Here is a 22,931-nt window from a genome sequence, read left to right as displayed (position 1 = left end):
CTACAAAGCATTTTAAAACATTATCTTTTGTAAATGCCTACAAAATGTTATAAAATGTGGATATAAATATTATACATGGTATGGTCCGATGTTAGGTTGTAGTTAACAGAGATCAACTGAACTCTGCTGGACCCATTCATTGCCAGTTTAAAAGCAAAACAAAACAACAACAACAAAAATCTTGGTGCATTACTTTCCTGTTGCTGTGGAGAATAGGGTTTATCCTGACTTATAGTTAAGGTAGTGAGAGAGTCAATCATGACATGGAATCAAGAGCCTGAGACTTGCCTGATAGTCAGGGAGCATAGAGATCACATTTCATCTGCACACAGGGGGTGAGTTGGGGAGAGATAGAGACAGACAGAGACAGAGAAAGACACACAGAGACAGATAGAGGAGGCCAGGTTATAAATCCTCAAAGCCCAACCCCAGAGGCAAGTTTCTGCTTCCTAAAGCTTCCTTCCGAAACCTTCCCAGACTGCCAGACTGAGGACCAAGTATTTAGTACATGAGCTTATTGGTGGCATTTTGCATTCAAGCCACCACCTGCCTCAATCAGCTCCATAATTAAATTGTATCTCCTTTTTATCATCACCTGCTCTTCTCTGCCTTTTCCCGAGCCGACACCCCTTTTTATCCACTCTAGATGCGCTGTCTTCTTCCTGTCACCTAGCACCACACAGCACTGCACCTGAAAGCTTATACCATGTCTTTCTCTCCTGCGGCTGGAATCCCTTAGCACATTCCTCCTGCACACAGAGTAAAATCCACGGTTCTGTGGCCTGCAAAGCCCTTTCCCTCTCTACCCAAGCTCCTCCTTGACTGAGTTCTTGGCTCTTCCTCCTACTGGCCTATCACGCTTTGCAGGGGTGACTACCTTCTTTTCCTTTATTACTCATTCTTTTAATGGTTGCCTCTATCCCTTCCCGCTTAGCAACAGGGTATCATCAGGGGTCGCAGCACATTCGTTAATAAATTCCTATTGGATGAGTTGGTATATTTACTCAGGTGTCTAGGTGTGCTATGCGGGTGTTTGCTGTAATCCAAGGATACAGTGTGCCCATGCAGCTATGATTTCTTGGTTTGAGTGGATCTATGTATCCATACACAGGACAAAACCAATCAAAGCAATAAAAAAGTGTGCAAATGAGGTTACAAGTGGTTTTACTTTGTTGCACATCTTTATATTTTTACATATTTCCTTTTGGGGGCTGGGGAGATGGTTTCACCTGCAGTCAGGAGCAGGAGCCGCTCTTCCAGAGGACCCAAGTTTGATTCCCAGCACCCATGAGGCAGCTCACAGCCATCAGTAACTCCAGTTCCAGGGCATCCAACACCATGCATGTGTGATACGCAGTCATACAGACAGACAAAACAACCATATACATAAAACATGTTTATTCTTTCATTCCCTTTTTGATGACAGGGTCTCACTCTGCAGCTCAGGCTGTGTTTGAACTCTCAACTCCTGCCTCTACCTTTTGAGCATATAGACTGCAAGTGTGTGCCCCTGTGCCTGGTTTGATTTTCAAAGCTGAGAAGTAATTTATATAATCTTGTTACTGTGGCAAAATGTGAATAAACCTCATCTTAACTGTCTTCAAGGAGAGTCTTTGGCATCAATTACATTTCCATTACTGTGCAGCTACCACCACCCTCCATTTTTGGGACATTTTGAGCAGCCTCAAGTGAGACTCTTTCTTACTGAACACTGACTCCCTGATCATTATATTCCTTTTACAAGAGAGAGAAATGCCGGGGAAAAAATATTATTAGAAAGAACCATGAGTAATGCCATGCTGACATTCTCTGACACAGATGACATAGATGCAGGTCATAGTAGCTTGGTCAATAGTTGATAATAATCCTGCCCTCCTTCTTCCAAATATATTTTGTTGTAGGAATTTACAGTCACCTAAAACTTACAAGGAAAATACGGAGTTCTGCTTTACCCAAAATAAATTTCCCTTCCTTACCCTGAACTAAAGTATTTTTTAATTGAAATTAGCATTCAAAGTAATGGGTTTCGTTATGGTATTGATGCAACTGATTCTTTGGCCCACACAAGGCCAGAAAGAGAGAGAAAATCCCATTTCATACTTAAAAGCCAGCCTGAAGCCCCAAGGGAAAAGAAACGTACCGTGCCTGAAGATATGAGAAGAAAATGGGATGTATAACTATTCCATTCATGAGATACATCCTTAAATACACCGAGGAGACCCTACCCTCATGAATGTGCTTGCAACTAAGCTTCTGCTCCATGTAAAAGGTCAGTTTCTTATCTTGTCTTGTCTTTTCTTTTCTTTTCTTTTCTTTTCTTTTCTTTTCTTTTCTTTTCTTTTCTTTTCTTGTCATCCCAATAACACTTATAGCAACATGATTTGTATTGAAAAATAGCTTGATTTTTAGATGAAGAAAAAAGAATTTTGGTGTATTGAAAATGGAATCTTATATAATATTAATATGACATATTGATAATCATTAAATTTCAGAAAACTCAAAGGAAGAGTGCAAAGATATATTTGGAAATTTAAAAGATACAGAATTTCTATGTATTGGTAAAATATAAAAATATAAAGTAATAGCAATCCAAGTAGGGTCTACGCTCCACAGCCCTCTTTTAAAATTTAAAACTCCTAAATTTTTTTTTAACTCCTTTCATTGATCTCTGCACCTGTCTTGTGTTTGAATGTATGTGTATGTGTGTTATTGTTTTTTTTTTTTTTTTTTGAGACAGAGTCTCACTGTGGAGTCCTGGCTGTTCTGAAACTTGCTCTGTAGACCAGGCTGGCTTCAGCCTACTTCTGCCTCCCAGCTGCTGAGATTAAAGATGAGCTCTACCGTAACCTGCTTCCCTCTTCTTTCTTGAGTCAGGATCTCTCACCTAACCATTATGGCTAGGCTGGCTACCCAGCACGTTCCAGAGATCCGCTTAACTCTGTCCTCCCCGCACTTTGATTAGAGGTATATACTGATGTATTCAGCTTTTTCTATGGTCACTGGGGATTTGAACCCAGGTAATTTTTGCAGAGTAAGCCTTTGTCCACTCACTGAACCATCTCCCCAGCCCTACATCTGAACTTCTTTCTTAGTTAAAGCTCTGCCTACTTTTGACCTATTCTTTTCTTCCATTACAATACAAATCTTGAATTTGAATGAAAGTAAAGATGCTGTGACATACTTACAGTTTGTTATTTATCCACCTCACAATTGATTATTTCAGTGTCTCAATGCCCTTGACAATTAGGAAAAGATTTACTGACATGTCCTCTGAATAATAATTGGCAATTAATTTGAGATTAGATGCTCAAAGTACAGTATTCTTAATGGAATGTGAAGGTGGAGGCTTTTCTCATCCAAATGTCAGGGAATGCAGAGTAAATGTTAACGGGTAGCAGAGTTAACCCTGCCCTTTTGCACATTCACAGAAGAGAGGGGCTTCCGTCTAATGATCATAAACCATAACTGGCTTGCTTAGTTGGAGCCTAAGATCAATTGTAATCCAGCACAGTCTTAAGAATGCCACCCCGTTTGTAAATGTCTGCTTCATCTTGATGGTGACTATAGATGTGGGCATCTGTATTACATATAGGAAAAGAACTAATATATCCCAGGTGTTCTCTGGAATTTGCTTTGGACACCAAGAGAACATTTAGATATCACAGACCTCTTTGCTACCCATGGCTCAAATAGAAATGTTCGGTGTCTCTTAAATTTTCATTTATTTTGTGTGTGTGTGCATGCGTGTGTGTTTCTCTTCTATCATGTAAGTTCTCGCTCGGGACTGAACTCAGGCATGACAACAAACACCTTTACTCACTGAACTACATCACTGGTCCTGTCAGTATCTTTTTCGTGTTAGTAATTTGATATGACTTTTACTGTCCAGAGCCATCTAGATTGTAGGCAATAGTTAATGTTATTCTTTCAGTATCATCAAGAGTGCCTTATCCCTGGGGCTAGAGGTTAGCAGGTGTGAGTATCAGACACCTACTCGTGATTTACCAGTTAACATTCTTTCCTGAACATCAGCCCCAGTTTACCCAAGTACACTGTTTCAGCGCAAATAGACCATCACCCATTTCTAGAAACACTGGAAATATTCCTTAGTACAGCTCTCTTGCCTCATATTTTGTCTCCAGTTATTTTTAACCCATTTGAATAACTTGCATATTTATGTGATTTTTTTTCTTATTTTTGAAAAACAATAATAGTTCACATTTGGGCTAGTTTTAATTCTTTTTTCCTTCACCTCAGAAATTGCCCGCTTGACACACTGTAACAATTACAATTTTTATCTTTCCTTAAGTGCTTCCACTCTGCCCTGCCCTGTTCTAACATGTCATCCCGTCAGATGCTTACAACAGCCCCGTGATGCAGCTACTATTATATCATTGTTCTATTTTTATGAGTGAGAGAAGAGAGCTCACAAGCCATGAGTAATGGAGCTGAATCCATACCTGGACTCATGCTTCCTCACTGCTGAGATATCCCGGGTTCTCTTGGTTTGGCTTCCTGATGAAACTGAGACCTAAACACCTATCACAGCACCTAGCATATGGAATCCACTCAGCCAGCCATCACATATAACTTTGTTTTCTGTGTGGTTCTGTGTGTTCTGATGCGTGAGATCTGTGTTACACCACCACAGTCAACTCTAGACTTGGTATCTCCCTCAAATAGTTCATTTTCTATTTCTTAAAAATTTATTTGGATAGTCTGCAGGGTAGAGCCTTTCAGAGGCCCTCGGTGGCAGGTTCCTAACTTGTTTCCTGCAGTCTATCAAAGCAGATGCTGAGACTTATGACCAACTGTTGGGCTGAGTGAATGGAATTTTATGTAAGAAGTGGGAAATAGTAAGATCTGGAGAGGACAGGAGCTCCACAAGGAGAGCAACAGAACCAGAAAATTTGAACACGAGTCTTTCCAGAGACTCATACTCCAACCAAGTACCATGCATGGAGATAACCTAGAACCCCTGCACAGAGGTAGCCCATGGCAGTTCAGTGTCCAAGTGGGTTATATAGTAATGGGAAGAGGGACTGCCTCTGACATAATCTGATTGGCCTGCTCTTTGATCACCTCCCCCTGAGGGGGAAGCAGCCTTACCAGGCCACAGAGGATGACAATGCAGCCACTCCTGATGAGATCTGATAGACTAGGATCAGAAGGAAGGAGAGGAGGACGTCCCCTATCAGTGGTTTTGGTGAGGGGCATGCGTGAAGAAGGGGGAGGAAAGGTGGAACCCGGAGGAGAGGAGGGAGGGGCTTATGGGAGGATACAAAGTGAATAAAGTGTAATTAATAAAAATCAAAATTAAACAAATTTGGAAATAGTTGTTGTTGACGACTCATAGGATGTAGCTTAGTGTTTCTCGGTGCCCTCCATGAAGAAGTGTGCTCATGTAAACCGATGCGTAAGGTAACTTCCACATACTCCATAGGTTGGTCACCCTCGTGCTCTCCAACCATTAGTCTTTGCTTCCCTCTATTCCACAGGAGCCATTTTAAAACTCCACGGATGAAGTTTCCTTCTCTTTTAGGTCTGGCCCCTGGTTTCAGTGTTTAATGCTTGAAAATTCTCAATATCACAGCATGTGTTGGCAGTTTCTCCTTTTTAAGTGCTGTGTAGCACTTCATTGAACATATAAGATTTTTTTTTCATTGCCTGTGGATAAACGTTTGCATTGTTTATAAGGTGGGGCTGTTGTCATTAAGGCTGCTGTGATGATTCACTTGTGTTTTCTTTCTGTGGACTTATTTTCATAGTCTTCATTTCCATTGAAATTGTTGTGTTATTTACTTTGTACAAATTTGACTTAATGAGGTATTGTTAAGTTGTGTTCCCATGATGCTGAGCTGCTTTATGTACCCACTAGCTGTACATAAAGCCTTGTTCTATAACCTTGCTAAAAGGTGATATTTTCACTCTTTAAATTCTGCTCTTCTGGTAGATATGTAGTAACATCTCCCTGTGATTTGAATTTGTATATTTTTATCACCCATGTATGTGTCAACATCTTTCCTCTGTGTGTGTTGTGTTGTTTTCTGAACTGTTGAAATATCCTGTCTGATTTGAGTATAGGGAGAAGATAAGGCAGTGCTTATCTTTTTCATTTAATAAATAGTTGGTAAGTGATTGAATGGTGTTAGGTTTCATTTATGTGTGTATTTCATTATGAACCTTGGTTATACAACTGAAATAAAATCATTCCAATTCGGAAGGTTTGGCCAGGATGAGCAGGTGTGACAAGCAAGACCAATAGTAGGGAATGCCATCCTGTTAGCATAACTGTCTTAGCCTGAATTGCTTTCTTGAACTGGAAGCAGTCACTGTCTGTGTAGTCTCTGTGTAGGGTTTCTCCGTGCAGCATTGGTTGTCCTAGAACTCACTCTGGGGACAAGGCTGGCCTCAAACTCAAGAGATCCGCCTGCCTCTGCCTACCAAGTGCTGGGATTAAAGATAGATGCCACCACAGCACAGCTGGAATGTCAATATTAGTCTTGATACTTTTAGCCATCTTGGTGCAATCTCTGTCCATTCTAAATGAACTGGTTTGATCTGTAAGGGTTTTGTTAATCATGTAGACTACAATTTGAGGTTACAATATTTCAAAATTCTCTTTTCTATGAAATTTTTGCAACATTTTAAAACTTTCTTTGCTCTATTAAGTATACAGGGTTTTGAAGAAATAAAGGCTCAGATCCATTCAACTGTGGCTCAAGCAGCAATAACTAAGCAATGTGTACTTTGCATTTGCAAAGCAGTGGAGGGTACACAACAATATTTGTTTATCCATAAAATGAAGAATGGGGTCTCCTTTCTCAAGTCCATTTCTCTAAAGGAAATGGCTATTTTTTTTTTTAAGATTCCTTCTGTTAATATGTGTTCTTTCCTTTTTTACTTTGCAGTTTATCTATTTTGTTGTTTGGGTTTGATTCTAGGGATTGAACTCAGTCTCCAATTGGCTAAGCTGTTCCTTAACCCGGTTCCCATTTAGAATTCTTTGGTGCACAAAAAGAATCATAAGGACAGATAAGGTACACCCATGATCTCACATGGAAGAGAAAATGTTGACTTCCTACTGATTGACAGTAGAATGGTAGAATGCTGTTGACAAGTGGCCGGGAGGTGTCAAGGGGAGAGGTTTGTCAATAGATGCCATGTTCTGTTCAGGTAGAAACAGGTTCGTTCCTGTGCAGAAGGGTAACTAGACATCATAGCACAGCACCCTGCACTTCAGAAGCCTGTAGAAAGGATTTGAAAGGTTTTGCTTTATACAAATGATGGCTAACTTAACTTAACCACTGTGCGGTGTATACACATCTTTAAGCGTTACATGATACATTCTTAATATACTTAAAATACAAATCTTTCCTGCTTTTATATACCAGTTATATAAAGTTTTTAAATGCATGCATACAGGGCTCAGACCTTGAAGACTGTTCCCCAAGTTCCCTCCCTGCGATAGGCTTGTGGCTTGTAGCTTATATATGCTTAGCAGGTGGGCTGAGCTTTACTGAATCAGTCTTTTTGTTGTTCCTAGGCTGTTTCCTTGTTTGCTTTTATTTTTATTTATTTGCCATAGTAAATTGCACCGGAGTTCTGAACAGGCTTGCAAGTATAACCTGCAAAGAATGCTTTACAATTTAACAGTTATTGCTGCATTGTCCTCTTTGTGGCTTGAGCTGTTTGCTCTCCCTCTGCGAGTGTCTGTGACTGTCACTGGTACCCATTTAAATGTGAGGCCTAGGAGAAATTCGCCATCATTTAGCCTTCTAGCGTTGCCTGTGAGAAGGCCCACACCTGAGCTCTGTTTCTATGCTGCTGTCTCTTTATTGTATTCTTCTTGCTTCTCCCCTGCAGAGGGAGGCTGAAGCACTCCCTCAGGAGGGCTGGGGGTCTGTGGGCTGGATTTGCTGGATGCTGCTTTCTCACACCCAGCTCTGACTGCTCCCTGTTCAGGAAGCCTGGCTCTTGTTGACGTGCTCTGTCCGTTTTATGTATCTCCTACAGGAGGAAGGCTCACCAAGGACCTGCGACACTTCCTCAACCAACGGTTCCAGAAGGGGTCTCCGGATCATGAGCTCCAGCAGACCATAAGGGACAACCTCTACCGCCATGCCGTGCCTTGTAAGTAGGCAGCCTTAGTCTCCCTGCTGGTGTGTGTGTAAAGAGGGGGAAAAAAATCTCTACTGATGGTTCTGGCACACTTAGCAGCTAGTGCCCTAAGTAAAAAAAAAAAAAAAAATGATGGTTTACAGTGGGACAGACAGCACGATGCCGTGACGTGACTGTGTGGCTAAATTTCCATTTGGCTCTGCTACTTACTAGTTATAAATGCTTGGCAAATTAACTACCTTTTGTGCAGCTCAACATCTGATCTGTGGAAAGACCACATCAGTCATGCTAGCTTCATGGAACCAACTGTTGTGATGTGTAAATGGGCTGAAGCCCCTGGCACGGGAGCCGTCTAGAAATGGGGCTATTTGTTCTCTTTAACGGAGTGGGCCAGGCAGAGGCCTCATACTGACCTGTGTGGAGGCCACTGTGCCTTTAATGGCCCTCAATGGAGGGAATACCACAGTATACTCTCCTTCCGAATGCTTGATTTAGAAATTCAAATCTGGATTGTGGGAAGAAAACATTTTCGTGGATTAAAAAATTCAGATTCTAAAAGCCATTTAATGCAGCCAAACCCCAGCAAGCAAGATACAGAACATCAGGCCTCTGAAAGGAAACCTTTGGGGTCAGGACAAGTGGGCAGTGTTGGTCTGTGAGTGGATAAATTGACAGCTGCCTCATAGAGGAACATTACTGTGTTCATGAGCAGCCTGGTCTTATCTCTGCCTCAAGGAAAGAATGGTTCTGGTTTTATTACTGGGAATTTTACTTTCTGCTCTCTGTCACTTGATCCTTTGAAGTCTGAAAGAGATTTTAGAGACGACAATTTTAAGACACCACCTCCTAGAGGAAAAATGCTTTAATATCTACAAAGTCTCCCATTACTGTGATCTGTTGTCTATAAATGTTTTTTTTTTAATAGATTTTTTTTCTAAGTTAATGTGCTAGACTGCCAATGTTTTCTGATACTACTGCAAAGTCACAGGGCGGAACTAACCGAAGGCATAGTTTCTAGAATAATCTGCTGCCCTCCATTTTATTTGCTAGTAAACTTGGGCTCTGTGGAGGCGTACTGGAAGCAACTTGGGACAGCACTTCACAGCCCCCCACCCCTTTGCTCAGTGGCAGCTGAATCTGGCAGAGAGGAAGTGACCCGTCACTATGACTTAGTTGTCCTCACTCATCTCAACTTTTTGAATTGAAAACGCTAATCCCAAAACTATCCTTGAATAATTCCATATAGATAGCTAAATTAATTGCAGATCCTAATTCTGATCTTGTAGGTGGGGTAGGGATTTGTCATCCCCATTTGTATTGGTCTAATAACACATCCCTGAGTGAGATTGTGGCTCCAGTTGATGGGATGGAGGCTGTATTATCCAGCTTGGTTTCCTGTGTTACCTACACTAATCCTCTGAAAGCTGAGATGGAAACAGAATCCTGGGGAGACGAACTCACTTGGAGCTCAGAGGAGGTCTGCATCTTTCTGGCTCCTGAATCACCTAGGGCCATTTCTTAGCTGTCCTGTGACCGCCTATAAGTTAGAGTTGCAGGTTGAATGCAGTTTTGCAGAATTCAGTAATTGCAGACTCATGATTGTTCTCCATGTAATTTTTCCCCTACTTAGATTCCAATTTAAGAAATGGGGATGAAGCAAATGAGCACACCATTGCTTGACGCATCTGTGGTGTTACCATGGTTACGTTTTTGGCAAGCTTTCCCATTTATTTTTCCCCCCACTGATCTCTTGGACCTGACTGTGAGCTAAATGGCTTGATTTTAAGTTTGCCACTGTTTAAGAAGTAGGTCCAAAATGACCCCAGTCTTTTTAAAACCGTGGAGAAATCGGTGTTTGTCTTTGCTTTAAAAATTAGTTGGTATTGATGTCCCATTTGTATGTGACTAGTAAATCAGGAATTTGGAAAGTGAAAATGGTGTTTGGGCTGGAAAAGAAGATAACATCATAATTCACGGTACGTATCCAATTATAAAGTGGCAGAAAATGAAGTCTACTTTTGTGCCTAGTATACTCTGTGTGTATGCATGTATGTACATGTATGTACTCTGTGTGTAAGTGGAGGCCAGAGGTCCATCTGTGATGTCGTTCCTCAGGTGCTGAAAACGCGAGTCTCCTCCTGGGGCTCGGGGCTTATCATTTAGGCTGGCTGCCCAAAGACACACAGGGATCCACAGGTCTCCATCTCAGCACTGGGATTACAAGCATGTGTGGGCACTATGGTGGCATTTAGGACGCCATGCTTGTCTAGCAAGCACTTTACCTACCGAGCTACCTCTCCTACCCAGGATGTGTTTTTTTTGTTTGTTTGTTTTGTTTTTTGTTTTTAAGGTTTATTACGCATACAATGTTCTGCCTGCAGGCCAGAAGAGGGCACCAGATCTCATTATAGATTGTTATAAGCCACCATATGATTGCTGGGAATTGAACTCAGGACCTCTGGAGGAGCAACCAGTGCTCTTAACCGCTGAGCCATCTCTCTAGCCACGCCCATGATGTGGTTTTTAACATGAGCTGGCTATGTCGATGTATATTCTGTGGCAGGCTTGAAAGAGTCTGTCCTTATTTGTGCTTATTTTGGCTCTTTGACCCTATGCAAAGCACAGATCTTCACCAATGCCTTGTGGAAGCCCTGGACTGGGAGAATCAATCCTCTTTGTGTTGTAATAGGAACAAAAGTTGCTGTGGTCTGTTGCCTTCCAGAACCTCCACTGGCTGATACTTACTGACCTCAGCGTGTGGAAGGGTGACCTCATGAGCAGCTGTTTGCCAGTGGGGTGTTGAATTTCTATTCTCCACATGGTAAAATATGTATTGGCCATTTGAAATGAGGAAATAAAGTTTCTCTAGTCCTGAGTCATCTTGACATCCTTAGCATGTATGTTGTGATGGCTGTCACAGCTCAGAACTCAGTCCCATGTACAGCAGCACAGGGGATAGAAAGAGTCTGTTTTACCATAGGGAACAACTGAACTGAACTTCTGCTCAGTCACACTTGTAAATACCAAGCTCACCTCTCACCCACTGCTGAGGTTGTTATTTTTAATTTTCAGCAGCTCCTCCATTGAGGTATAATTCACATACCATCCACATCACCCGTTTAATGCCTTCATACAGTCCTGGTTTTGTTACAGCTATTTTTCTCCCTTTTATTTTTCTCTTTAGTCGAGACCTTGTATTTCTACAGTAGAAGTGAAAGGTCATCATGGTAGAAACTTAATTATATTTACCACTAAGAATCACTTCCTGTGCCTAGGAAGAAAATGAACAAGAAGAGGGAGCTAGATGCAGAAGGAGTGGAAGCCAGGGTGTGAGGGGTGAGGGCTGCTTTGCTAGTTCTGTGGCCTTGGGCAGGTCACAGAACCCCTCTGGTGCTTTTTAGATGGAAGAAGTGGTCTGAGTTCAACTAGTATCTTTTAAGGCGGGGAGGCCCATGAGTTAGGTCTCTTGTAGGCATGACCAGCCTTCCGACTTTGCAACACTATCTCACACTTACGAACCATGTAACCTAGTCACACACGCACACACACACACACACACACACACACACACACACAGTGTCTCATCTTGTTCTAAGTTTCTTGTGCTCTATTTGTAGGTGTTCTGAGGCACGTGCAACCCATTTCTCAGCCCTTGCCTAATGCTTTAGGCACACAAACTTCTTCCTGTCTCCATGTGCCGCCTTCTATATATACACATTGCTTTCTCTGATCAGTTCTTTGCTTTCATTTTAAGAGTTAGCCTAGATGTCTCTTCTCCTCTAAGTTCTGCTTCATCCTCTTCACTGGGACGGTCATCCCCCTCAGGGATCCCAAAGCCCCTCACCCTCGGCCATGTCCTGAGCCTGCTATGGTTCCCACTGTGTGCCTGTCCTTTTAGAATCTCACTTTGCTGAGACAAGTGGTGTGTCTTCCTCAGTGACCCCTGCACCTCTAGCTAGGTGCCTGGATAGTAAGAGAGAACTGTTGCATGAATGAGCAAAGTAAGAAATAGAGGAAAGTTCACCATTTCACGTGCTTTTCTTTCTTGGTTGCACAGCCTTTAAGAGTTACTTTTGCATAGGCTTTCAGATGGAATGGCTGCTCAGAAGTTTGCTCCCCTAAGAGATGGCTGGTGAAGACTTCATTGGTGATTGGCAGATCATCTAAGCTCAGAGTAAAAATTCTGAGCATGGAGCTGGGGAGCCCTTTGCAGCAGCTCTTAATTACAGTCTATTGCTGTACCTCCCTCAATGATAGTCTTCCTGTTTTGTGACGTCTTGTCTTCAGTGATGTGACAGCATCTAAGATTGTTGCTTTGGAGTGGCCGCATTCTGTGTGAGGATAAATGCCTCACCTGACAGGGCTTGTCATTTGCCGTGCCGCCGCTGTCAAAGTGAGATGCAAGATGCAGCTCAGGGCTCATTCAGCAATGTCGCTTCCCTGAAATGTGGAGTGCACCCCCCCCCCACCTCCCATGTCTTGGGGCTCTGCTCTAAGGAGCTCATTTTCCACACAGGCAAAGGAATGTCTCCTGAAAGAGGAAAGGAGGAGTGGAGCCTGTTTTATAACTTGATGTTTTGTTGATCCAGGCCCTCCTTAATATTGAGACCCTTATAACCTGCCTAAGAGGTATTCATTATTAACTTAAAGGAATTTACGAAGAGATTAAGTGTGTTTGATCGTCAAGACATTTTAAATTTGATCTGATAAACAGGTGACCCTGGTCTTCATTTATAGAGGTGCCATATTCATATAGACACTTGCACATCTGCCAGCGTTGACAATATCTTTTCCTCATGGAGCTATGCATTACTTTAGGGACCATTAGAGAAAACCTGTTAGTTTTCTCTTAAGCACCATTGTTTCTACCACAGCTTGTCTGATGTCAGGCCCTTCTGCCCCGGTGTTTAATAATTAGAGTTAATGATAGATAATCAGGAACAAAGAAGCTGATGTTGCACGTAGCTTGCCTTTGGAATGTGTATCTGTGTTCAGGTTGTATTTGATGTTGATGAAGTGGTTCGAGTTGGAGTTTGTGGAGTGTTCTATAAGTGCTCTATGGCAGTGATCTTTTCCCATGTGTTCTCCTTCCCACGAGTCCATGTTTCCACCTTGCTCACCTCTCCCCTTAGGGTGTAGTGTACAGCCTGCCTTCCCCTTCCATGAAACTCACTTGCTCTACATTGGTATCCTCAAAGAATTCATGATTCAGAACAAAGGTGAATGGTTCCTTCTGTGGCATTAGAATTTCCCATCCCGCATCCTGTGTATAGGTAGCTGAAGTTCTGAAAGATGGTGATGCTGTGCAATGGAAATTCAAACAGTGTGAAGAATCCTCACACTTTGGACTGCTTTATACTTTTTCTCATGCTCAGTGCAGCGCTGATAGACAGCAATATCAGCACTAGTTGCCGGGTCTGGGCTTTTCCTCTTTGTAGTTTTAGTTCTCAAAGCTTTGTGTCACATGTAAATTAAGGTAGAACTTTCACACAGTCACACAGTAGTCCCGGTAAGAAGTTCTGAACCAGATCTTAATAACATGGAATAGGAAAAGCAATGTTTCTTGCATAAATATCATTTGGAATTAAGAGAGTAGGATCAGAGTAGAGACCCTGCCCTCCCCCACAAAAAAGTTTGGCCTTACATGACTCTCAAAAATTTTCATCTGGTAGCAGGGTGTGGTGGCACATGCCTGTAATCCCATCACTCTGGGAGGCAGAAGTAGGTCTATCTCCTTGAGTTCAAGGCCGGCCTGGTCTCCATAGTGTGAGTCCAGGACAGCCAAGGCTACACAGTGAAACCCTGTCTTAAAAAACCAAAACAACAACAACAACAAAAAAACCAAAAAAGAGTTTTCATCTAATGGCAGACTGAAAGGTGTAAGGGATGCAGTGTCGTCCTTTGCTGTAATGGACCATCATTCTCTCCATGCCACTATGGAATCCTGTTTTGGTCTTGCCAGCATAGAAGTAAGATTCAATGAGTAAGTCATAAAAATAACTGGCTACTCATGGCTGGGATGACACCTATGCCCCTGGGCTCTGCCAGCTTCTGGGAACCACCTGTTCACTGTGGCTTCACACTCTGAAGTTGGTAGTTAGGGGAGTCACTGACTGGTAATATACTGACTTCAGGACCTGCCCTGGCACAGGTTGACTCATCTTATTTCATTATAGTTTTTTAACAAGCTGAATGCTAGCAAAAATCCAAAGCTATTTCCTGCAATGTACATTTATTAGCGCTAAAACTGACATTGGTTACAGGGATTGCTTGTTCTGGATTGAGATGGTGATTTTTAATGATGCTTTGGCATACACATACATAAACATGCACATATGTTTTTACTTATTTACTTCTTTTTCTCATCTTACATGTTTTAGTGAACTTCTTGGAAAGAAAGAAAGAAAGAAAGAAAGAAAGGAAAGGAAAGGAAGAAAGAAAAAGAAAGGAAGGAAGGAAGAAAGGAAGGAAGGAAGGAAGGAAGGAAGGAAGGAAGGAAGGAAGAAAGAAAGAAAGAAAGAAAGAAAGAAAGAAAGAAAGAAAGAAAGAAGTCTGTTCTGAAAGTCTAAATTCTACACTTGATTGGCAGCTGTCATTTATCCGCAGGTTCTAGGGGAGTCCAAGGACCAAACTGTTATCATTTCTGCTGATAGGGATATGGTAGAAATGAATGTCTTTACATATGATTTATAGAGGGACATTAGAGAGTATAGGAAACTCACCTGATGCTGTGCTTTATTACTGAAAATCCAGTAATGGAAAGAAAAAAAGGAAAAAAAAAAACAAAAACAAAACACAACAGTGGGGTGCAATGAGTACAGCCAGCATGTCAGGGATTCCGTTAAATACTTTGCCTACCCTATTTTCTTTAATCCTTTTTTTTTTTTTTTTTTTTTTTTGCTTGTTTTTGGTTGGGACAGAATCTCACTATGTAGTCATTTCTGGCCTGAAACTCAGAGAAACCCACCTGCCTCTGCCTCCTGAATACTGGAATTAAAGGTGTAGCCGCTGCCCCTAGCTCCTTTAATCCTCTTAATAATTGTTGATGAATAAATTATTGTATTTTTTTTTCTAGGAAAGAAAACCAAGGTTTTCAGTGACCTCGAGTCTCATATACTTAGCATTTTAACTGGCATTTTACCTGATCCCAAAAGTCATTACCTTAAATAATCTCTCTGTGTCTCTCAGTGTGTGTGTTAAGCTTTAACTTGTCATGGCAGCTGGTTTATTCAGCGAACAATACGGTGCTGTACAGAAGAGCATCACCACACCACACCGCTTTCCAGGGTTCCGCTCTACTCTCCTGGTCACCCTCACTGCCCTTTTGTCGTTGCTACCTGACAAGGAGATGCTGACTCTCGGGGCCTTCTGCCTCGAAGGACGTGAGAGGCCAGCAGCTCTTCCACTTAGCAGTTTTGCTCTGCTGTGTGGGGCCGCACCATTCGTTCTTTTCATGTGAGTATCACATAGTGAGCCTCCCTCTTCCCAGGTTCAGTGCCAGGTGTGTCCAGCCCATGACCCACAGCCCACGTGTATCCTAGGATAGCTGTGACTCCCCAGCCTGACTAAAATCATAAACTGATATCCTGAAATTCTTTTTCTTTTTTTTTTTTTTCTTTTGGTGATCCAGTTGCACTCACGTGCGACCTTTGTAGATGATAACGTTATGGTGTGAGAACTTTACATGGACCTGGATGGAGCCTTCTGTCAGAAGGTCCACTGATGCCAGTCCTGTGCCTCACTGACATGAACTGCCAAATTTATCATCACATTCTCCTTGATTTATCATCAGATTCTCCTTAGACTTTGGCTACCTGAGAAACACCTTGGACTAGGTAATCCCTCACAACTGGAGGCAGCAAGGTGTGGGAATCTGGCAAGAGCCTTCTGTTTGCTCCTGTGGCAGAGGAGCAAATGACAGGGGCACTCTCCTTTGTTTCAAGCACCTTCTTTGTACTAGACATAGTTTGTTACTGTCTTACTTTATGTATTCTTAGTGTATGTAGCAAGAGAGGGATGGGCAGCTTCAGTCAGTCTTCTGTACTAGAGTTTATTCAAGATCAAACACAAGTGCAAATTCAGCTTTTGTTACTGTTGTTGGGGTTTTTTTGTTTGTTTGTTTTTGTTTTGTTTTAGATTGTTTGTTTGTTTGTTTGTTAAGGCAGGATTTCTTCCTGTAGCCCTGGCTATTCTAGAACTCACTCTGTAGACCAGGCTGGTCTCAAACTCCAGAGATCCACCTGCCTCTCCCTCCAGAGTGCTGGGATTAAAGGGATTGCTCCACCACACCCACAAATCCACTTTTAAGGGCCACAAGAGCCCAGGCTCTGGTTTTGCTGTTTTGCCTGCCATTGTTGTAAAGATCACTTTTTAAATTTATGTACTGAATCTTAAAGCATCTTTCTTCTCTTAATAACATATGGATTAGCCCTTGGCCGAGTCCAGGAAACTAATATATCTATTTGGCAGCCATGTTAGTGTATTTAATTGCTTTATAATTTTAGCAGACCTTTTCCATCAAGATTTGTTGCATTTATAAAGCAATTTTCACAGCACCTATTACGTAAGAGAGGGTTCTACTATATTTTAGTTTTTCCCAAAAAATAAAATATAATGTGTTTCTTTTTTTAAATTTTATTTTATTTTATTAATTACACTTTATTCACTTTGTATCCCCCCATAAGCCTCACCCTCCTCCCCTCCCAACCCCACCCTCCCTCCCCCTTCATCATGTATGCCCTTCCCCAAGTCCTCTGATAGGGGAGGTCCATTCTCTCCTTCCTTCTGATCTTAGTCAATCCGATCACATCAGGAGTGGCTGCATTGTCGTCTTCTGTGGCTTGGTAAGGCTGCTCCCTCCTCACAGGGAGGTGATCAAAGAGCAGGCCAATCAGATTATGTCAGAGTCAGTCCCTCTTTCCATTACTGTGTAACCCACTTGACACTAAACTGCCATGGGCTACATCTGTGCAGGGGTTCTAGGTTATCTCCATGCATGGTACTTGGTTGGAGTATGAATCTCTGGAAAGACCCCTGTGTTCAAATTTTCTGGTTCTGTTGCTCTCCTTGTGGGGTTCCTGTCCTCTCCAGATCTTACTATTTCCCACTTCTTACATAAGATTCCATGCACTCTGCCCAACAGTTGGCCTTAAAAGTCTCAGCATCTGCTTTGATAATCTGCAGGATAGAGCCTTTCAGAGGCCCTCTATGGCAGGTTTCTAGGTTGTTCCCTATTTTCTTCTTCTGATGTCCATCCTCTTTGCCTTTCAGGATGGGGATTGAGCGTTTTAGTCAGGGTCCTCTCTCTTGTTTAGTTTCTTTAGATGTACAGATTTTAGTAGGTTTATCCTATGTTATATGTCTATATGAGTGAGTATATACCGTGTGTGTCTTTCTGCTTCTGGGACAGCTCACTCAGGATGATCCTTTCCAGGTCCCACCATTTACCTGCAAATTTCATGATTACCTTATTTTTCATTTTTGCGTAATACTCCATTGTGTAGATATACCACAATTTCTGCATCCATTCTTCATTTGAGGGGCATCTGGGCTGTTTCCAGTTTCTGGCTATTACAAATAAAGCTGCTACAAACATGGTCGAGCAAATGTCCTTATTGTGTACTTGAGCCTCTTTTGGATATATGACTAGGAGTCCTATGGCTGGATTTTGAGGAAACAAATTCTTCTTGCATCAAGTATGTTCAGTGAAAACAAGTACAAATAAGGGCTGGTGTGTCGCTCAGTCGGTTGAAGGCTTACCTTACATTTATGAGACCCCCTGCTCCTACTGCGTGGGTTTGCTTCCTAGCACTACATAAAATCGGGCATGGTGATTGAATTAGTCAGGGCCCTCTAGAGGGCCACAGTCAATCAGATTAATATAATAGTAATATGTATTTGTATATTGTATAGAAATTCAAATACAGATATATCTATAAAGGCAATGAATAGGTTGGCTTACATGCTGCTGGCTGGGCAGTCGGACAGTGGCAGTTTGCACTCTGCAGAGGCTGAGACTCTATAGCTGCTCAGTCCTTAGGCTGATGCTATACCAGCCCCAGTCTGGTGTTCAAGGCCTGGAGAGGTGCTAGCATCCAGTGCATATAAAAAAGCCAGGAAGGCTGGGCTCTGTGGAGGATGGTGCCAGCAGCTGTAGCAATACCACAGATGTACTTAGCAGCATGGAACCCAGGCAGGAGATAATAGCAGCTCTGCTTTTCCCTCAGGTCCCTTTTTATCCAGGGTCCCCTGGAAAGTGGAGTCCACTTTCTTGGATAATCTTCTCAGACCTACTCAGAGGTTGATCCTAGATGCTTTGATATTGACACCCAAGATTAACCATACTCCTGGTATCCTCTATAACTATCACTTGGTAGGTGGAGGTAGACAATTGGAAGTTTAAGGCCATTCTCAGCTATGTAGGGATATTGAGGCTAGCTTGGGCTACATGAGACCCTGTCTACAAAACCAAACCAAACCACGCACACCTCCAAAACCCCCACAAAAATGCAAATACATTTTTCTAGCTCTTTTTGTGGATTGTGAGCATTTATGTGAAAGTCCAGATGGGGACACTTTTCTTCTCATCATTGGATTGTCTGACTGTGATGAAATAGGGCCTGGAGAGGTGGCTTAGCATTTGATAGCACTGTGTGCTCTTATAGAGGGCATGGTTTTGTTCCAGTGCTTAGATCAATAGTGGCCTGTAACTCCAATTCCAGTGTATCTGATACCTTCTTCTGCCCTTTGTGGGCCTCTGCATTCACATGATGTAAACATACACACATGCATGCGTGCATGCACACACGCATGTTAAAATTCATAATATAGAGCAGGGCTTCTTAAACATTTTTCATCCACAGTTCCTATTCACATGAGAAATTTTTACATAACCCCAACTATATAGATACATAAATACATGTGCAAATCAGTGTTTTATTGAGAAAAATTTTATAAAGCATCTCCCCACCACACCCCCAAGATGTGATTTCTCTGTGGAATAGCTCTTGCACTTCAGGAACTCGCTCTGTAGACCAGGCTGGCTTCAAACTCACAGAGATCTGCCTGCCTCTGCCTCCCAAGCACTGGGATTAAAGGTGTGGGCCACCACTATCCACTAATGCAACTTGTTTTAAACCAACTGTTTGGTATATACATGGGTAATTTTTCCATTTTCTCAAGATGAAAACAAACTTGCCTAAACAAGATGGATATGCTTGTGCTTGTTTACATAACGGTTTAAATCTTTGCTGACTATGTGACAGAGTGGGATGCAGAGCTTGAGTATCTCTGAGAGTTGATCGGCAGCTTGGTTTTATGATGGTGAGTGCCGAATGCTGCCTCACACAGATGTGTAGTACCAAACAGCAGAAGGGTATTTACGGCCATTTCAGAAAGTTTAGAAACTCTGAGCTAATTGCAACCCCAAATGTATTGAATCATTTTTTAAATGAAACTCAAGTCAGCAGCTCAAGCAGTAATTTTAAAAATCAAACCATTTAGTACAGTACCATCCAAGGATACACCGATGTGATCACATGCCAAGGAATGACAGGAGGGAAATTTAAAAGGCCTTTTGTTTTATATAACTAAATCATGATTGTGTAAGAACAGAAAGCTCCACATGAACAGTAAAATCTGTAATTTAAAACCTACAGCATCTCCTATACGAGCCAAGATCCTTCAGACAGTGGTGCGAATGCTGTGTGAAGTGACAGCATGCTCAGTGAGAAGCTGCATGTGTGTTCCAAACAGAGGCTCCACGGAAGTCCCAAAGCGAAACATGGGAGAACTTGGACAGACACAAAGACCTCAGATTCCTTACATGTTGAGTCCAATTGTTGTTCCATGCACATTCAGAATCCCTTTACTATTGCTGAAAATATCCTCTCCCCCACATTCAGTTACAGAACCCTGTATGGGTTTTAGGAACCATTGAGATGACTCACCAAATTAAAGCACTTGTAATGAAAGCCTGGAGACCGGAGTTTAATCCCTGGGAGCCATATTAGATGGAAAAAAAAAAAAGTCTGAAAGTTGGCCTTTGACCTCCTCATGTGTACCATGGCACAAATCACCTGCACTCACAGTGTGCTCGAATGCTCACTCTCTTACACGCACACGCACACATACACACACAACCTGAGGTGTAAAATAAACTGTTCAGTGAGATTTTATTCATTTAGAGTAGAAAATGTCTACTGTTTCATCTCAATTATAATACGAATGAAATTGTCATATTAATGAATGGCACACTGCATTTAAAATTAGGCAGTTGCCTGGGAAGAAGGTATGAGGTCTAACACAGCACATGAAGCCCTATATTACTCTTCAGGAAAGCGCTCCCCTCGCATATAATTAACTGGTTACCACTTCTGTCTGGAAATATGCACTGAAGTATTTATGGGTATATGTCCAGGGAGAATACAACTAATGACAGTTATTTACAAGAGACAGACAACTGAAAATATATTGCCTGTAGAGGAAGGGACAGAGAGAGAACAAAAAACAGGCCAGCAGGCAGAAGTGATAGCAGGAGGTGAGTCTAGAGCAGGGCATCTGCTATTCTTTATACCACTTTTATTCTTTTGACTTCTGTAAATTTAGAATTACTCTCAGCGAAAGTATTCTTAAACGGAAATCAAGCCATACCCAAAGGAGGTAAATTAACCAAATTATTATTTAGGATAGAAAGGATGCATCTACTCCATTTGTGGATCATTTTTCCCATATTTACATCGGAGTTGTTAGCCTAGACCTGAGATTTGTTGAGCTCCTTGATAGATCATAGAATAGAATCTGTCCCGAGAGACATACATAGTGTGAAAATAAGATTTTCTGTTGGACTAGCAAGTTTGTGTTAAGCGTTTTAGTTGCAGTGTTTTGTGTCTTTATTGCAGGACTCCTGTGAAGCTAGGTACTTCTATTATACTGTTATCCTCCTACAGATAAGGACCCGAAGCTGACAACATTAACTCTCTTCCTCTTGTGAGATAGGACTTATACACTAGCTCTCAACTCCCATTCAAAACTGTAGCTGTTTCATTTGACTATGGGTATATAGTTGCATGCATACCTATGTAGAAAAGAAGTTAGGAATAATAATTTTAAGTAAATCCTAAGGATTTGCTAATGGGATTCTAGATGAAGATAAAAGTATTCATAGAATGGTAATTATCTTATGAGCATGTGCTGAATGGTTCATATGCCAGGCTTTACTCCACCACAGTACAGTCTCGTGCATATAACAGGGTGTGATTACTTTCCTCATTCAAGGTTAAACAACTTGCTAAAATTTCACTACTGCTAAGTCGTAGATCTGTGCTATGAAACACCACGAGATTCACTCTTAATCAGTGTGTTGTAGGGCCTAGAGAGAGAATTTTTTAAAAGGAAAAGAATTAGTAATTAAGCATGTCCCCCTTCTTGGTAAGCTTGTATTTTATTAGTCTCTGTTAATTACTGTGTAGTCCTAGAATCCCATCAAAGGGACCATGGTGTTCAAATCCAAGGGCTACTATTCTGTAGTTGATGTAGTTGAGGCTCTTAAGTGACTATGTAGCCTTAAGCAATAGCCCAGTTCTAACAGTGGGTTCTCTGCTATATACACAATTTGAGGGACAGTAGAATAAACTTACTGCTCATTTTGGAGGTATGTGTCCCCTAGATGCTTGCTAAATATGATGAGATCGTGTAATATCTGCTACAGGTAATATCTGCTACACATTTATCAGAAACGCAACATGAAAGAGTTCTCCATTCTTTTTCATTTTAATCTATTGCCTACAGTTCCGAATTTAAACGTGATCTTGGTTCTGAATCTGTGATACTTTCAGGTCTGTGGCTCCCCCACTGTGGCAAGCAGGGAAGCAAACACAGAAGCTGGACCAGCTAGCTTATCAGACCCAAGAATGAATGTCAACCAAAACCGGGGGAGACTGGTTCAGTCTCGGTCTAGGTTATGTTTGCCCACACCGTGAGATTACCGTGGGCAGGTTCAGTTTCCTGTTGGGGCCTATGGGAACATTTTTTTCTCATCTTCTTCTCACTGGAAGTCCATCAGTGGTTTTTCCAACCACCATGTGCTTCCCATCTAGCCAGTCACACTTAGAACATATGATTAAAAAAAAACAAAAACAAAAAAACCTAGCAGCCACTTGTACTAGACCTCCCTCTTTGCTGCCTGGTCTGTGAATAGCTTCAGCCACATGCTTCCACCTTCTGAGCTGAGTCACTCTGCCATGCTTTCTCTGTGGTGATGTGCTGGGAGCCTGAGGAAATTTGTCCTTTGTATCATTCCGATAGTTTGGCCACAGTGACACAGGTGTAATTAATGACCTCTCAGGAATGGCCCTTAATGAGTAGTGACTATCCAGCCTTACTTTCCCAATTAAAACGTCTACTTATCTAGTCCGTGTGCATTTATTAATTTCTCTGCCTCCTGGAAGAATGGTTTCTGCATGGCAGTACCCTGTAAATGAATGTGTTAGGCACTCAGCATTAGAGATAAACTGGGTAAATTTCCTGCTTTCAGGGAGTTTGCTGTGTTGCACAGAGGACAAAGAGTGCGGGAGGTAGCTGTCGTAAGGCCAGTAGGTCAGTGTGACATAATTAACAAAAGAGATTCAGGGGAAAGCAGTGGAGGGACCAGGAAACATCTGCCCTGTGATTGTGAGCTAAGAGACCCCATTAACGCCTTGTACTCTTTACTGTGTCATCCTACTGTCAATAGGTTTATTTGAAGAATACATTAAAGCTTTGTGTGGTGATGTATGCCTTTAACCCTAGCACTTGGGAGGCAAAGGCAGGCA

The 22,931-nt window shown here is 41.9% G+C and overlaps 1 protein-coding gene across 32 annotated transcripts in view; it reads left to right on the top strand.

Moving 5' to 3' along the window:
- Window positions 1-22,931, top strand: part of Magi1 (membrane associated guanylate kinase, WW and PDZ domain containing 1) — a 603,374-nt gene that overhangs the window by 344,454 nt on the left and 235,989 nt on the right. For all 32 annotated transcript variants that reach the window (XM_060383817.1, XM_060383794.1, XM_060383792.1 and 29 more), the window contains exon 2: window positions 8,017-8,133. In XM_060383817.1, the coding sequence (XP_060239800.1) occupies window positions 8,017-8,133 (117 nt within the window). The remainder of the gene's footprint in view (window positions 1-8,016; window positions 8,134-22,931) is intronic.

The sequence above is a fragment of the Meriones unguiculatus genome, chromosome 5, assembly GCF_030254825.1.
Source record: "Meriones unguiculatus strain TT.TT164.6M chromosome 5, Bangor_MerUng_6.1, whole genome shotgun sequence".
Classification (NCBI taxonomy): Eukaryota; Metazoa; Chordata; class Mammalia; order Rodentia; family Muridae; genus Meriones; species Meriones unguiculatus.
This window is presented reverse-complemented; position numbering and strand designations above follow the sequence as displayed.